Here is a 17,691-nt window from a genome sequence, read left to right as displayed (position 1 = left end):
AGGGCCGCTAATCACTTTCCCTCTTCACCGGCCTGAGTGAAAGATCACAGTTCTAGCGGGCCGCCCGGCCCACCGTGGCCCACGGCTCCTCCTAGCCTCTCTTTCCCACTCCTGGGGAGCCTGGTTCAGACCGCTGAGCCATTGATCAGGTGAATGATGGCTTCATAAAGCAGCCTGTCGCGGTTGGGACGCGCGGTTAAGGAATGCCTTCCCACTCTCCCTTAGGCAGAAGACAGATGCTGATTCTTTTTTCCCTCCGAGCTGCTTTCCCATGATTCCCTAGGGAGAGCATTAGGACGGGTTGCGATGGCCCTATTGTGAGCCGGCGAGGGTCACACATTAAGAGGTGACCGAAGCGTACATAGTATTTGTTTCTGCGCGGTTATGACACACACAGACGTGCGTGGCCATGTGTCATTTCGATCCCGGCTATGGAAAAGATGTTGGGGGTGGCTCAAGGGGAAATGGCCCCTGTGATCAGGGATGACCATAATAACCAGTTTGTGTGCTGCTGCTTTTTCTCCCCCAAAGGCTTTTGGGTGACGGCACACACTGGGCTTTATCTGACTCTTCATTGAGGCGGTGACTGTCTAAGCAGAGGCGTGGAAATCAGCTACATTTAATCAGACATGGTAAAAAGTTAGAGAAGGTGGATAAGGAGAGCTTTTCCTTCATTGATTTTCCACACTTTAGGATCCACCACACTTGGTTACTGGGGTTGAAAGAATTCCTCCAGACTGAATAACAGAATAAATAAAACCACATGGTGGCTTCACAGATTTTCTAGATTTAATAAACCAAACGTCATTATTAAAGCAGCCCAGTGGAACTTGTTGTTTCTCAGCTCAGGAGTCCTCCGTTTAAAGGGATAGTTCACCCCAAAATAAAAATGTTGTCATTACTTATTCACCCTCGTTTCAAGACATGTATATGGAACACAAAAGACATTTTGCAGTGGTGTAAAGTATTGGAGTAAATGTAATTAGTTACTGTACTTAATAATCTTTTTGGGTACTTTTACCCAAGCTACTGGGTAGTTTTACTGAGTATTAAAGATATTAGCAACTTTTACTCTCTACTTGACTACATTTTTGAATAAGTATTTGTACTCTTTACTCCACTACTTTTGTAATGACTAATGCAATTACACATTACATTTTGCATTTGCATCTTTTTTTGCAGCAGTTTATTTCTGCTACAGAAGAAGCAATATTGCCATTTACAGGGCATTGAAGGTACTATATCTTGTGCATTTTGCCCTTACTTGCTGAAACTTGTCAACATGGCTTCTTTATGCGAATGCGGGTGCATTATCAGGTAGTTGACATCGCTGGTGTTTTATGTGGGAAGAGAACATGACTGCAGCCGACGATAAAGCCAAAACCAGCATGTCCAGTGCAAAAAGACTTTGACTTTTGTAATTTTACTTAACATCATTTTATTTATCCGTTTTACTGAAGAGAGCTTTTTGAAGGATATTGGTTTCCTTATGAGCACTTGAGCTTAACTGAGACTTGGGTGTTTGGAATAGACGTACGTTATGGTGTTCACCTTGATTTGTTGCAATTTTGAGGTGTTCAGTTTGATGAGATGAGCTCTCCTCACGAATCAATGTTTCGTGTTGAGGACTAGTGCTGCTTAGAGTCAACATTCAGTATGAGTAAAATACTCAAGTACTGTTAAAATCAGATACTCGAAGACTTTTACTCAAGTCATTTTGGAATTGGTGACTTGTAACTTGTAATGGAGTCATTTTCACTGCAAAGTATCTGTACTTTTACTCAAGTATGGTTTGCAGGTACTCTTTACACCTCTGACATTTTGAGAAATCTATCAGTGGTTTTGTGCTCATACAATAGAAGTCAATGGGGTCCAAGTGTTGTTTGGACATTCTTCAAAATATCTACTTTTGTGTTCTACAGAAGAATGTCATACAGGTTTGGAATGCCATAAGAGTAAACAAAGGATAAAATAATTTTTACTATCCCTTTAAGTTATGTTTAAGAATCAAAGTTAAAGAGAAAAAACACAGATCATTGTCTCACAGCACATAATATGTACAGCTATAAAATCAATATATATAATATAGTTCAGATAATTGGACTTTTCAATTTTTGGCAGATCTGAGCACAGTTCAAGACACAGCTGGGACATCTTTTGAAACCCTAAAGGAGATGCATGTAAGTTTTTTGGGATCTTTTGGTCACTAGAAAAAATTCATGTTTTTGTTAGTCAGACCCACATCATTATTCAGTTTTTTAATCAATACCAGTGGCGGCTGGTGCACACTTTTTTTGAGGGGGCGCAACAAACCATTTGACATGTGATGTAAGTGTATCATCACTGCTTAGCTAAAAAAAGGTTTAACTATCAAAGCATGTAATGGTGTTTATTAATAATAATAAGGTTCCAGTCCAAAGATATTGCAGTACTTTATTATTTATTATAAAATTCCTAGATGCTACAGTGTTTTTGATCCGTACCATAGTAAATATTAAGGTACAGTATAATACAGTATTTTCTACAGTTTATCAATTCACTATTGTAGTGTATGGAGTGTTCAGGAAACTCTGGAAATGTTAATAATGACCATAGAGAGAGAGAGTAACCCTGTTTATTGTTTTGGTTGGCCATCCATCTCTTCTGTAACAAAATACGAGTGTAACTTTTCAGTTAACTTTAGTTAAGTAAAGAATAATAACAGTCCATCGGGTGTTTCGTCATTTATTTGTGTTAAAGGTGGAGTGGTTGATTTGTAAAGGTGCTAACTTTAGCGTGCTAGCACTGAAATTATAATCCTACCATCTATGCGATTTGCCGTCCAAAGCCACGCCTCCTCCAAACACATGAATGTATTTCGTAAATCCACGTAACGAATTACAAACTAAATCCATTAAATTCTTCTCGAAGCATGTACATACCTGTCCAAAAGAAAGACAAAAAAAAACTTGTTGTCAGTTCCGCAGGAAAGTTTGATTGTTTCTGATTGTCTGCCATTCTCCCTACATTGACACAGCGCTCATGACGTATGATATGCAAAATACGTTGGCTGAAAATGTACACATGACCAGTCACAGCGTTCGGCCAGAATGTTTTGATTGGACAAACTTTTTTTGGTCCTACGCCTTTCACAGACGATATCTAATTATAAAAATATTATTTGACCACTATACTTCTTGATTGCTATCAGGATATAAAGAGATTTCCAACCAGCATGACGAAAACATTTTCTGGACAGGATCACCTATTCTGCCTTTAAGCTATACAAGCACAACAACTATAGTTAGTACTACAAGTGTAAAAACCAAAGTGAGAGTAAACAGAAAAAAAAACAATAACAGGGATTACTTACACAGCGCACAGCATCCAATGCAAATAGCATCAGTGATTATAGTGGGTTCTATGCTTTTGTCACGTATCTCACGTGCAGTGTAAAAACTTTATACTAAGGGCTAGTAAAGCTCATCCTTTACGGTTGAGAATTGTCCAGTCACGTGAGGACAAACATGTAAAAATCAACATTGATACGCTATCAGCAAAAGTAGGAGGGTCTAGGGCGCACAGAGCTGCATGTGCCCTGGCGATGTTCTGACGCGAGCCAATTAGAGAGCAGCCTCAGGTCACCTGCCTGCCAAAAGTTTGTGTACTTACATAACTGTTTAAATAATACTTTTAACAAATGCAAACAGAACTACCAGGTGAATATAGTGTGATTAAATCTATTGATTTCAAAATTATTTTGCAATTTATAATATACTGTATGTTGAACTTATGTATAACAGTCTTCTTCTCTTTATAATTTGATGGGGCTGTGCCCCGGCGCCCCTATTGACCAGCCGCCACTGAACAATATGGCCATAAATAACGTAAAAATAAATTCCCTTGCCTTTTTTAAATCACATTTATGATAGAAAGTTGCTATTTGTTTTATGTACATAAAAAAGTCTATTATACATTGTCAAAAATCTGAAATTAATCGTTTTAAAATATTTTAATATTTTCTGTAATTCAACATTTTTAACTATATAAAAAATTGGTAAAAATAAACATAAAATGTTGTAATATTTTAATTTTTTATAGTGTATGTGTAACAAGCTCTCCTCAGTCGTCAGCTACTTTTACTCTTAGATTTTACTCACCTGTTCGTACCTCTGGATTAAACCTACATCTTGCACCTCAGCTCCTTTGTGTGGCATCGTCCTTCTGACCATCTGTAGTGTTACAGTAGATCTGACCTACAAACAATGATGACCACACCCTCCTCGTCCACCTCACCTGCACCAAACCCGGATCCCTTAATCAAACTCATTGGACTTCTGCGCACTCAATTACCCTCCTCACCTCCCCAACCCGGTGCAGTGTCCAGTCCCATGGCCGTCCCTAGCTGTTATTCTGGTGTTGCAGCGGGTTTATTCTCCAATGCCAACTATTCTTCGAAATGCAACCTCAACTGTTTTCTTCGGAGAAAGCCAGGATAGCATATGTCATCTCTCTGCTCACAGGTAAGGCCCTTCTTTGGGCACAGAACGTCTGGGAAACCGGTGATCCTCTCACAGAAACATTGACAGCTTTTCTTGGGCACTTTAGGACAGTGTTCGGACAGTCAGCTAATCTTCTCTCAGCTCAAGATCAATTACTCCGGTTAAAGCAGGGACGAGCATCTGTTGCCGAATATGCCATACAGTTCAGAACCCTTGCAGCTAAGTCCGGTTGGAATGAAACCACCCTCATCACTGTCTTTCACCAAGGTCTAGAACCCACCGTGCGTACCCACCTGACCATACACGATGACACAGTTGGCTTAGAGAATCTCATCCAGTATACTGTTTGCATGTCGCAACGTCTTGCAGCTGTGCCTCCGACAAAACCCACTGCATCTCCTCCACGCAATCCCATCTGAACAACCCCCGAATCCTCCAGACCCAGAACCCATGCAAATAGACCAGTCCCGTCTATCTCGTGAAGAACGAGCCCGCCTCATCCGTCACCAACTCTGTTTATATTTTGGAGGAAGAGGTAATTTGATAGCTACCTATCCCGTCCACCCACCTCGACCCATGGTGAGTACGGTGCAACCAGCTGCTTCCTGTTGTTTGACTCACGTTAATGTTATAGTGACTTCCCCTTTTTCTCTGTTTCAGCAAAGGCCCTTTTAGACTCTGGTGCTGCAGGAAATTTCATTTCACACTCCATGTTAAATACCCCTCGACTCCCACGCCAAAAGAACTCTCAGAACCTACAGATTCATAACATCTTGGGAAAGCCATTGGGTCGAGGTCGGGTATGCTATCACTCTCCAGCGATCTCCCTTCAAGTAGGGGACCAGCACGAAGAGAACATCTCCTTCTGGGTTCTGAAGGGTTCAACCTCCAATATCGTCCTGGGAGCTGTCATTCCTAAAGGAGGAATCTATCGACTATCGGTCCCGGAACGGAAGGCCATGGATTAGTACGTGAGAGAGGCACTGGCACAAAACTTCATTCATTCGAACTTCAACGATTTCTTGGATTTGCAAACTTCTACAGACGCTTCATATTGAAATTCTGCTCCATTGCTTCACCCCTCACTTCCATGATAAGTCAACAGTCCAAGTCTCTGTCCTGGAACCCCAATGCCCTCAACGCCTTCTGTCAACTCAAGAGAGCCTTCTGCACTGCACACTCTGTCTTCCGGACCCAGCACTCCCCTTCGAAGTGGAGGTCGACGCATCGACCACTGGAGTGGGTGCTGTGCTGTCTCAATGACAAGGCAATTCTCCATCCATGTGCCTACTTCTCACGTAAGCTGTCCCCGGCCGGAGCAAAACTACGATGTCGGAAATCGAGAACTGCTGGCTATTAAGCTTGCGCTGGAAGAATGGCGGCACTGGCTAGAGAGGGAGCCAATCCCCCATTTCTTGTAACCACGGACCATCGGAATCTCGAATACCTGAAGAGCGCCAGGCGCCTTAATCCCCGACAGGCCAGGTGGGCTCTGTTCTTTACATGGTTTCACTTCACAGTTACCTACCGACCAGGAACAAAGAATGTTAAAGCAGATGCCCTCTCTCGCCAGTTTCACCCCGATCCTGAACCCGTAGACTCTGATCCCATTCTTCCTCCAAACATGGAAGATTGGAAGATTTACGAAGAAATAGCAGCAAGTGACCAGCAAGCTCCACCGGGAGGTCCTGAGGGCAAAATCTACATCCCCCAGGAACATCGTGTTACCCTCATTGACTCAGCTCACTCCGCTCCGGGATCAGGACACCCAGGCAGTCAGCAAACCCTCTCACTCCTGTCTGCCGGTACTGGTGGCCAAGGATGTCTCAGGATATCTCCCAGTACGTCCAAGGTTGCTCAGTTTGTGCCATCTCCAAAACCCCATGTCGAAGTCCAGAAGGTAAACTCATGCCATTGCTCATTCCTCATCGCCCATGGTCCCATATTGCAGTAGACTTCCTAACTGACTTACACCTGTTCGAAACATATACCTGCATCCTAGTGGCCATCTATCGATTCTCTAAAGCTTGCAAACTGATTCCATTACATCGTCTCCCTACAGCCTTCCAAACAGCAGAGGCTCTTTGCAATCACGTATTTCGTAATTACAGACTGCCTGAGGATATCGTATCGGACAGAGGTCCCCAGTTTATATCACGAGTCTGGAAGGCTTTCTGCCAACACCTCAACATCACCATAAGTCTCACCTCTGGATATCACCCGCAAGCAAATGGCCAAGCTGAGAGAAAGATACAGGATATTGGGAGGTACCTGAGATCCTACTGTCACGATCATCAGTAGGGCTTGCACCGTTTTCTACCCTGGGCTACCAACCCCCTATGTTTCCCTGGTCGGGTGAACCCTCAACACTGCCAGCAGTGGATCACTGGTTTCGGGAGAGCGAGAGGGTCTGGGCCCACAAACACCTGCAGCAGGCGATCTGCAGGCAGAAGAGGTATGCGGACACCCAACATTCACCCACTCCTCAATACCAGCCGGGACAACTGGTCTGGTTGTCCACCCGGGACCTCCGCCTGCGGCAGCCCTGCAGGAAGCTGAGTCCCAAATACATCGGCCCTTTCCCCATACTGCACCAGGTCAACCCAGTCACCTATCGTCTTCAACTCCCCGCTCACTACTGTATATCATCTTCATTCCACGTATCACTGCTTAAACCTCACCATGACCCTGTCTCTGTTCCCTCCACAGAACCTGATGCTGAGCCACCACCTCCTCCACCACTCGACATCTCCCAACAGATCTATCGGGTTGAGTCCATCCTCGACTCCAGGCGGCGAGGCGGTCGCCTAGAATACCTGGTGGACTGGGATGGATACGGACCGGAGGAACAATCATGGGTGGCTCTTGATGACATTCTGGACCCCACTCTTCTCACAGACTTCCACAAAGCCCATCCGAATTGTCCGGCCCCTCGTCCTCGTGGCCGTCCTTGTCGTCCTGTGAGGTCCGCTGGAGCGGACCGTGGAGGGGGGTACTGTAACGAGCACTCCTCAGTCATCAGCCACTCCCCCATCATCTGCACCTTCCCCCGGTTCACTCCAGTTCTTTTTCACCGGACTATTGACTCTCACGGACCTCACTTCCCATTATCCTTTGCACCAGCCATTCACCATGATTGCACCCGCACCTGATCATCATTCCCTGGACACTATTTATAGCCTGTTTTTTGTCATGTTCATTGTCAGATCTTGTTGTTGTACTGTTTCCTTGTCTGCTATACTTTGACCCTCCTGTGGATGTTACCTGTTTCCGTTCGTGTTATATTTACCTGTGGATGTTTACCTGTCATTGGATGTTTCTCGTTTATTGTGGATGTTACTTTTGCATTTTACTCACCTTACTTAAACCTCTGGATTAAACCTACATCTTGCACCTCAGTTCCTTTGTGTGGCATCGTCCTTCTGACCATCTGTAGTGTTACAGTATGGTTAAAAACTTGTTCATCTTAAATAAATGTAAATATCTCTGGTTGAAAAACGTTAACGTCACATTTTTTTACTAAACTGAAAATCGGTCCCACACACACCGACACCACACAAGTGTTAATGTTATGTTTCAGGCTTCAGGCATCAACATTTCTGTGATGTTTTTTATTATTATTTAGAGACAGAAGTGAGACATGTAATTGTCACTAGTAATAGTATAGTCCAGTAAAAACATAGACAAAGCTCAAGTCAGGGTAAATGAAAATGATTTGATATGTTTTGATTTTTGTTAAATCTGAGCCAAGTTTGAATCATTTCATTTCATATTTAGATGCTCCAAAGTAAACACGAGAGATTACTACTATCTTTTGGTCAGAACAATAAAATCTCAGTGTTAAACAACTGTGATACTACAGAGAAATTTGGGTCCTTCCTTTCAAAATTATCTGTAAGGTATCGACCAGCCGAATTTCAAGTAAAAGGGAAAAGTAACAAAGAAAGATAACCGCTCGACAAAGTGAGGCAGTATATCAAATGACCAGACACTCACTCAACAGTCAGTTTGTTGTCATGCACATGAATGGAGCTAAAGCTGTGCGCACACTAGCAAGGCAAGAATTACTCAGACGCAACACAAGAAGCCTTTTCACTCGTGCTCAAACACTGATTACATTGTAATGGCGCAATCAAAGAAGAAAATGACAGAGCGGCTCCGTCTAACACATAATACTGCACTCATGACGGTCAGATGGTCCAGAAGGCATTGTGCGAAGCTTTTAAGTTGGTGGCCAGTTGAACAGGAGAGGCTGAATCGCACTTTAAAAGCGCTCCCTTGATGTCACAGGCTATTAGCCAGATATTATATGTAATTGTACTCTGTGGATCACAAGAACAAGGGGTATACAACGGTAGAAGTCATCCCGAAAGTGTTTCTGTGTGTGTGTGTGTGTGTGTACGTGAGCGTGTGGGAGGCTTGCAAGAACAGGAGATTTTTTGTTTTGCAGAAAAAGAGCCTTGGACACTTCATCTTCTCTTCTCTGTGCTGCCAAAAAGGCCAGAGGTCAAATGTCAGGGTGAATGAAGAATTCCGAGCTGCATGCCGACAGATCGGGTTTCAGGACCGGGGGAGGTTGGGAGGGTAGTGAACAGCCCTAGAGCAATAGGTGCCAGTATATGTGCGAGGTCCTCTGAGCAACTTTTATTTAAAACATCTTCCAACTGCCCTTTAGCTCTGAGGCTTTATGAGGTTTCACTCAAAGTCCGACGTATTTTCTCAAAGTTTCCTTGCGAACGCATGGTTTCCCAATAACCGCTGACCCTCGAGTTGCATGTCCAACTGTGTTAAAACAACAGAAGTAATTCGTTCGAGAGTGTGTATCAGGTTAACATTTCAGTTCGGGCATTCGAGTTCCAAATCTGTGTACATTTCTTTGTTCTGATGAACACAGAGAAAGATATTTGGAAGAATGCTTGTAACCAAACAGATTTTGCCCCCCATGGACTACCATAGTAGGAAAAAATACAATGGTAGTCAAAAGTGCCCCAGAACTGCTTGCTGTCCTACATTCTTCAAAATGTCTTCTTTTGTGTTCAACAGAACATAAAAAATGATGAAGTAATTTTTCCTACTATGGGAGTCAATGGGGGGCAAGATCTGTTTGGTTATAAGCATTCTTCCAAATATATTTCTCCGTGTTCATCAGAACAAAGACATTTATACAGATTTGGAACAACTCGAAGGTGAGTAAATGATGAAAGAATTTTTAATTTTGGGTTAACTATCCCTTCAACGAACATGAGCAATTGTTGGTGATTTACATTTCTTGATATTCAATATAGTGCAAAACTTTTTAATTGTGCTTTACAGAGACAATCCAGCACTCTGAACCAAACCATATGCTTTTCTTCAAAGTCTTAGTCAATGGTTCAGTGAAGTTGTTGCGATAAATTCTAGATTAATCGTTTGTTTAAGTGGGTTAATTGTTACCTCTCTGCTGTAGAGAATCAAACGAAGGCAAACAAAATCCATCATGTTTTTGTTAGTTAGAGAGAACAGCCTTTGTGCTTTTTAAAGGGATAAACACTTCTTTATTTGTCTGTCCATTGTGAACCCTGTAAATGATCATCACTCCACATGTGCTGTGTGTTTCAGAATTAAGTCCTGTTCCAGAATCATGCATTTTAGCTGTTGCAAATTGCACTTCTTTACAGACCCTCATAAAGTCACTGTTAATAGTGTACAGCCGTATTTTGTTAGACTTTATTTTTAACAGCTAGCTATATAAGCCATGTTTTTAATTATTTCTTTACAGAAATTAAGATTTGACTTGATTTTATAAACAATTTTACGGATTGTTCCAGTTCTCGAATCTGATTGGACGAGAGGTGTTACTATTTTGTACCGCTCTGGTACTACAGCAAAGACGCAGGTAATTACTTTTTATTATTGTTAAAAAAAATTTGCCAGTCCCTACAATGTTTTCATAGAGGGACATCAGCTTGGTTCTAAAACAATGTTTTGTTTTTTTGTGTTGGCAACTTTCTTTCTGGTCAACATCTGAAATTAACCGTCAAGTGTCTGATGTTACAATAACTTGTTTCTATAAGTGATACTTCAACTATAAAACAGAAAAGATTACACAAATGCGCTCTGAGCAGTTTTGAGATACGAGCTTTAAAATTTTTACTTTCTGTTAGATAAAACCTTTTTTTCCATAAAAAAGTCGCAAATATTTAAACAACGTAAAGCAAAAACATCAAGTAATGTAAATATGTTGTCACAGAATAAGAATAAATGTGAATAATTAAATTTTAACAAAAAATGTCATATTGTTAGATTGTTTTAACAAGAGGTCAGACCTTTTAATTCCAAGGTGACAAAATGTTTTGATGCAATGCATTATGGGATTGTTCCACCTGCAAAGGAAATGAAAATGACAAAATCTGTATAGTTCTTATACACAAACACATATTCATTTTATTGAGTATACTAAAGCAAAGTTTTAAGTATATTTTAAAGTATATAGTATGTAGTAATTTCAAGGACTAGTATACTTGTAAGTGTACTATTTCAGTACTACTTTTTTGATTCATAAAATTATACTTTTAAGTATGCTTACAGTAGAAAACTTTGAGGGCTAGTTTACGTTAATGTTTTTCTGAAAAGTACCCAAATATATTTCTGAGAAGTACATCAAACATAGATTGGAAGTATACTTTATTTTAAGTTTTAAAGAAGTATGTTAATGGCACTTCTTATCTGCTAATGCTAATCTTAAAAAGCAACAGTCTTCGCACAAGCAGTCTACCTATGGACAGCTTACTAGGTTTCAGGCCACAGCTATATTCTCCCCTGCTGCCAGAATAGAGCGTCTACAATGGGGCACTTTACAGTATCACATATTTAACCTCTTTCAGAGACCACCTGCTCCACAAAGGGATCATGAAAGACCCAAACAAGTTGTTGACGATTCAGACTGAGCTCCAAACCACAGAGCCTTGGCTTGTCACCCAGCTCTCGGGGGCTTTGAGTTCTACCCATCCGAGTCCATATCTCGGACTAATGGGGAAGTTTGTGGAGTGGAAAAGCTTTGATGCTTGCCTTTTCACAACGTGTCCCTTCCATGATTGGGGTGAGAATTGGCCAGCAGGGCTCCAGGAGGAAAATGTAAACCTTGGATTAGCTGGACTAATGGCCCCTTGCCTGTCGTTGATGTTAATTAGCGTTAATTGGTGCCCCTGCGCAGTTTTGGGGGCGACCTGCGCATGGTGGAGTTTTCAAAGCCGCCCCTTTTGCTAATAACACCGGGGCAGAAACACTTGTCCGCTGATGGGCTCTCTCTGTTTGTTCTTCACTCATTGTCAAATCCAATTTGTTTTCGCCACAGTAATTCCTATTCACTCGGCCTGATCTTCACAGTTATTCAGGGGGTCAGTTTTTTTTTTTGGTGGTCTTAGCCCCGTTGATGCCCCCAACCCCCGCCACCCCACTCAAAACTTGTACTTATGTCTCCACCGAGATTTGATGCCTTTTTTGGTAGAGTTTTAAATATGCATACTCATTCCTCAATAGGACCAAATAGTTGTTTTGGTTTTGTCTGCAGAGTACCTCACACACCCGGACGGGCCGCTTAGTGTGAAATGGGGCCCCAGTTTGGTGGATTTTTTGTGGCTAACACCTGGTATCACTTTATTTACCCCTGTCCATCTCAAGCCTTAGAACAGCGGGGCCATCAGAGCGGCCCCCATGGACGTCAGGGCCGCCTTTGATGGGGGGAAATGATGCCCCACATTGGAGCCTCTGCGATGACTTTACCAGCACCTGACCCTTGTGACCTCATATCCCCCTCCCCACAGCTGCTGGCCCCCATTGGCCTCCGCTGGACTCTGGTGCTGGAGTGAACAGAGAGCGTTGGAGGGGGAGTACAGCAAAAGGTCAACTGGTGGTCAGAAGGTTTTTATTGGGATTGGGAGGTAGAGAGAGAGAGAGAGAGAGGCAGAGAGAATGTGTTAAAGACCACCGTCTGAGATTTTAACTGCAGGGAATGTGGCCTTCCATATAGGTGAAATCAAGACTGCTAGGACCTCACCTCTGAATGATAGGTTCCTCACACACCTTTGGTTCTAGACGTGATCCAGACATGCGAACATACGGTTGTGCATACACCTTGCAGTGCATTCCTTAAATACAGTATGGATGTATATAAGGAATGCACTTCACACATACTGTTTTATATACTGTATATGAAGTGTGTAGCTTAGTTTCTGTTGTGCAATGCACATCCTTTTAAAAATGTGCAAGATTTTCAATAATATGTAAAATACATGATATATACATTATATATATAACATGTTGTGTGTGTGTGTGTTTTCTGGAAATATATATAAAGAATAAATTATGAAATATATAGATTACATCAAATACATGTTATTATTGCAGATGTTTTATATGATGTGCATTGCCGAAACTGAAAAACGTAGTTTATAATCAGACCATTATATTCATAGTGCTTTCAAGCAAATGTGTGTATCTGATTTTTCATAAAATGTAGATTAGCGATGCTAATTCTGAGAAAATAATTGTATGTAAAATGTAATCGTTTCAAAATAAAAAGATTGCTGAAATGATGACAACTACATCAAATTTGAACCATTTTAAGACATGGACTTGCAACCATTTCATCCAAAGGCTCGAATACCTATCAAAATGCAAAGTCAATACAGTGCAAAATTGACAGAGATGACAAAATATTTAATCAATTAGCATATAAAGTGTCATGTTAAAAGCGTGTGTGTGTGTGTGTGTGTGTGTGTGTGTGCGTGCGTGCGTGCGTGCGTGCGTGCGTGCGTGTGTGCGTGTGTGTTTTATACAGTAGGACTCAAAAATCCTCACCTTACTAGTGTCATGCTTTACCAGGTGAGCTACAGTGAATGTTAAACAAAATCTTGAGATTTTTAGAACCATGGGCAGCTCCATATGGTCTCTAGACATTGAGGACATCAAAAGTTCGGAAGTTTAAAATCTGGTCGATGAAACAAGTATTGTTTATTGGTCGAACACAGATCTAAATACTTCGTGTGTCGTCCAATAATGTCAATGGTGTTTCTGGTCCTGTGGGACTGTGACTATAATAAGCTTGACCATCAGAGGACCTCTAATCTAGATCAGCAGTGAAAGTCATTTTCCTCACGTTCCCTCTTATTTCCTGTTTTTAGCCTCTTCATCTGCTGGCGGACACAAAAATGACACGAAGAAAAGCGCTCGCCTCAAGATGCATCGGTGCTACGTGTCAGAGCTGGCCATCGCAGCAGATTGAAACCCTCAGTGGGCGGGTAATGTGCGCTTTCCAGGCGACCGCCATGTCGAAGAGAAACGGTGAGAAAACACAAGGTTATCTGCAGATGTGACCCTCGATGTCACGCTCGCCCTGCTAGAGCCGTGCCTCGGAGTCACAAGGACTTTCCCTCCAGCGGCCCTGCTTGAGTAATTTATTGCTCCATCACATGACTGAAGTCCGGGAGTAAAAATGGCCATAAACATCATATTATGGAAGAGAGACTGGGGGTGTTTAGCAAATCTGTTACAGCCCACTATTCTGCCTTGTTAAGCTCATTGGTCACAGTCTTCCCGTCTGAGGATAATTTATAATCAGATTTCTTTCCTCTGGCGGCTTGATTTACGTGCGTTGTTTTGATGAGTGGTCCATTTCTTTTTTTAGGAAAATCAAAACAGAGGTGCTTCATTTCCCATAATGCATTGGTCATCTGTACTTTACAAAAACTCCATTAAGTTCTCTTAACTGCATGGGGAGACCAGAGTAAGTTGTCCCTATTAATGTTCTCAATAAATATTTCTTATAGAAACCTTATCGAAATATTTTGGCTGCATATTGGGGTAAGTTGCCACAAAGGGATCCTGGTGGGAACATATAATCAAAATTCAAACAGTAAAACTATTTTCATGTGCAACAACATTTAAAAAAAGATATTACATAAATCAATTTGGGCCAATAAAAATGATTATATAGTATTTAAATAATTCATTGTTTTCCATACACAACATATGTGACAATTTACCCCGACCTGACATTGTACAAAAATACCCTTGTCTTGAGAACACAATCTTTTCATTGTAATATACTTTCATTATAGGCCTATGCCTAACAAACAGCACAAAACTGTGATAATATTGGGATTTTAAAGTATATTATTTAGTAATATTGGTGGTTGCACAAGGTTTATACATGACAGGTTTGAACCACTACAAAACCACTGATAGAGAATTTGATTCAAATTCCCGCTGAAATATAGCATATAGTATAAATATAGTGTAATAACCAGCCCCACAATAAACACACTCTGTTATATCTTCATTATCTCTCTCTTCTCTTGTGGTTGCTGTTGCTCTATAGGAATCTTTTTATGGAACTGACATTCCTGGCCAAAACAGAAGCTCTTGTTTAAGAAGTTCCCTCCTAACCGATCCCTTTTTTCATCTTCCTAGGTTTGAAGCCCGGGAGCAAAGGTCAAGACCCCCTCCAGCTTCAGAGGCATGTCAGGTCATGCTAGCCACATACTGTTGCTCTCACCGTTTAAGCCCAGAAAGCAAGAAATGTGTGCATAGACAAAAGCCTATGAAAGTTGTATGTCGTCCACATGATATAGACACGTGCTGAAAATTAATTCTTATTTATGAATTAGTATGAATCTTTAATATTGTTTGCAAGACCCTTTGTAATAGATAGTTAACCCAATTTTTAATTGCATAATTTATTCACCCTCATGTTATTCCAAATCTGTATGACTTACTTTCTACAGCAAAACACAAAAGAAGATATTTTGAAGAATGTTGGTAACCAAACAACATTGGCCTCCATTGACTTCCATTATATGAACACTAACCACTGAGACATTTCTCAGAATATCTGCTTTTGTCTTCTATAAAAGAAAGTCATATACAAGTTTTAAACCAAATTAGTTTTTATTTTGAGTGAACTAACCCTTTAAATAAAAATACAATAATCTATAGGCTACAGTTCAAAAGTTTTCTACATTCTACAATTTAAGATATGAAGATAATAATTTATTTTGAACTACAGAAACATTTTCAGCTTTATTTCAAACCTGAAGTTCATTATTTTCCCTCTGTACAGCTTGCTACCTCTCGGTTAGGACAGTACAATGTAAAATGTTCTGGGTCGTGCTTTAGACGACCATCCGTGTCATGAGGGTTACTTGCACATTTGACCCATATTTTGACTGTATCAGCAAATAGCGAGAGCTTCATATTGCTACTGCTGTGAAAAATGAGACTTGGATGCATAAACAGGAAAAAAAACAGGGAGAAACGCAAGACTCCTCAGAATAGATAAACAAATAACCAAATAAATCTAGAGGACATTGGGGTGAGGGCAGGCAACCCCATAAGGGTCAGTACAGGAACAGATAAATCTCGGTTAAAGACGCCATGTTTCTCAACATCTAACCTCTTAATCAACTCTAATCAGACAGAGGAAAGAACACACAGTGAATACTCACAAAAAAGTAAATCTTTTCCTGTAAGAGCTGTTGTATCATGTTGATTATTTTACAGTACTGTAATGTAACTGTTATGCTATAGCAGTCAAAGATTTGGACACACTGAACTAAATGAATGTTTCTAATGACGTTAAAAAACTTTCAGACTCCTTTAACACTATTTAAAACACTTACCAGGATGCACCTCATGAAATGAGAGAATGATCAATGTGCACAGAGCTGTGATGTGAACAAAGAATGGCTACTTTGAAAAACAAAAACATAAATTTCTGATTTTATATATTTTTACACACAACAGCATTTTCTCTTTCTTTTTATTGAATCATCAATTCAATACAATTAAATTACATTTACATTCATTCGTTTAGCAGATGCTTTCATTCAACATTTTGCCTTGACACAAATGACACAAAATGAATATAACAAATGCAATATGATATATAGCGTTCTTCCATTTGTGATATTTCATTAGGTTGAGAAATTAATAATGAGTGGCTGTGTCCAACCTTATGTCCAGAATATAGATATTTAACTGCCATTATGAAAATGGATACTACAAAGCAATACGATTTTCACTTTTAATGCAATTGTGACATTAGCCCTAGTTTTAAAATATTGCTAGAGATGTTTTTGAGATATCTGTGTTATATATTCCATTCATGAGTACTCTGAATACTCATAACTATGCATTTGAAGAAATTTTGAAGAAAATGTTTAATTTAGTAATTTATCTTAATATACAATACTGCTATACTAAAAATTTTGTCATGAGTGCTTTCTAAGACATATTGGAAGAAACATGCTATAAAGCTAATATTTTATTGATATAACCATCACATCACTTGACTACAAGTTGATTGATACTTTGACTGAACCTGTAATAAATAAATAAATAAACAAACGTCTTCACTGTTTTTAACTTTGTCCAGCACAACGAATCCAAGGTTTGAGGAGAGCAAACCTTCTAAACTATATTTTGCTTTACACTCTTTGTTTACAGGTACGTTTTTAGACTGGCTTGTCTTTCACGTCAGAAACGGTGGCACTGAATCATGGGTCACAAACTGTCAAAGTTTCCATAAATGAACCTGTAAACCAGTGGCCTTTGCATTTCCTATAGGCCATGCTATGCGGTCATGTTTACTCCATGACCTCAATCATCAGTCACCTCACAGGCATGTGTTCCCTGCGCATTTATCTTCACATTCGAACGGACCCAAAGAGACATCTGACATAACAGATATTAGCTGTGGGTCTGATAATAAAATTCAATCTGAGAACACATTCATGTGACCAAACCCTTATGATTTAATCAGTGAAATCTTTCCACGGCTCATTCAAGCAAAATCAGTCCACGTGTAAAACCTTTTGTATTATTAAAAAGCGATATTGTTTTGAAGTCACACAGGGTGATTACATAATGAATTGTTAGTTTTGGGTGTTGAGTTATTTATATATGAACAGGCCCTCTAATATAAACTGAGAATGTTAGAAAGCACCTCTAACTTAATTTATAAATTCTTACATACAGACACCGTTAGAATCACAAATACTTTTCCCATCAAATCGTGGTCTCGGGCCGCATGCCACAGAATGATCTAATAGTCAGTCAAAAGGCTAATTGGGGGACAGGTAGGGTTACATGTGACAACAATTAAGCTAAGCTAAAGGCCAACTTTATAGCCTCTGGCACTAGAAGTGTCGTGCTAAACAGGAACAACAATAAC

The 17,691-nt window shown here is 40.5% G+C and overlaps 1 protein-coding gene across 8 annotated transcripts in view; it reads left to right on the top strand.

Annotated features, from left to right (window-relative positions):
* Nucleotides 1-16,826, top strand: part of bola1 (bolA family member 1) — a 31,203-nt gene extending 14,377 nt beyond the window's left edge. Inside the window, exons 4-7 of one of the 8 annotated variants that reach the window (XR_008963319.1) lie at nt 2,122-2,180; nt 4,181-4,502; nt 4,588-5,060; nt 5,142-7,922. Coding sequence is in view for 4 of the 8 variants with exons in the window: in XM_057339283.1 (XP_057195266.1) it covers nt 6,821-7,633 (813 nt within the window). In the remaining 4 variants the exon portion in view is untranslated. Of the gene's footprint in view, nt 1-2,121; nt 2,181-4,060; nt 5,061-5,141; nt 7,952-13,642 lie in introns of those variants that run through there. The other 7 variants (XM_057339283.1, XM_057339284.1, XR_008963318.1 and 4 more) reach the window with 7 other exon arrangements.
* The last annotated feature ends 865 nt before the right edge of the window (nt 16,827-17,691 follow it).

This window comes from Triplophysa rosa, linkage group LG8 (assembly GCF_024868665.1).
Source record: "Triplophysa rosa linkage group LG8, Trosa_1v2, whole genome shotgun sequence".
Lineage (NCBI taxonomy): Eukaryota > Metazoa > Chordata > Actinopteri > Cypriniformes > Nemacheilidae > Triplophysa > Triplophysa rosa.
Note: the sequence above shows the minus strand (reverse complement) of the source record. Positions and strands in the feature narration are given on the sequence as shown.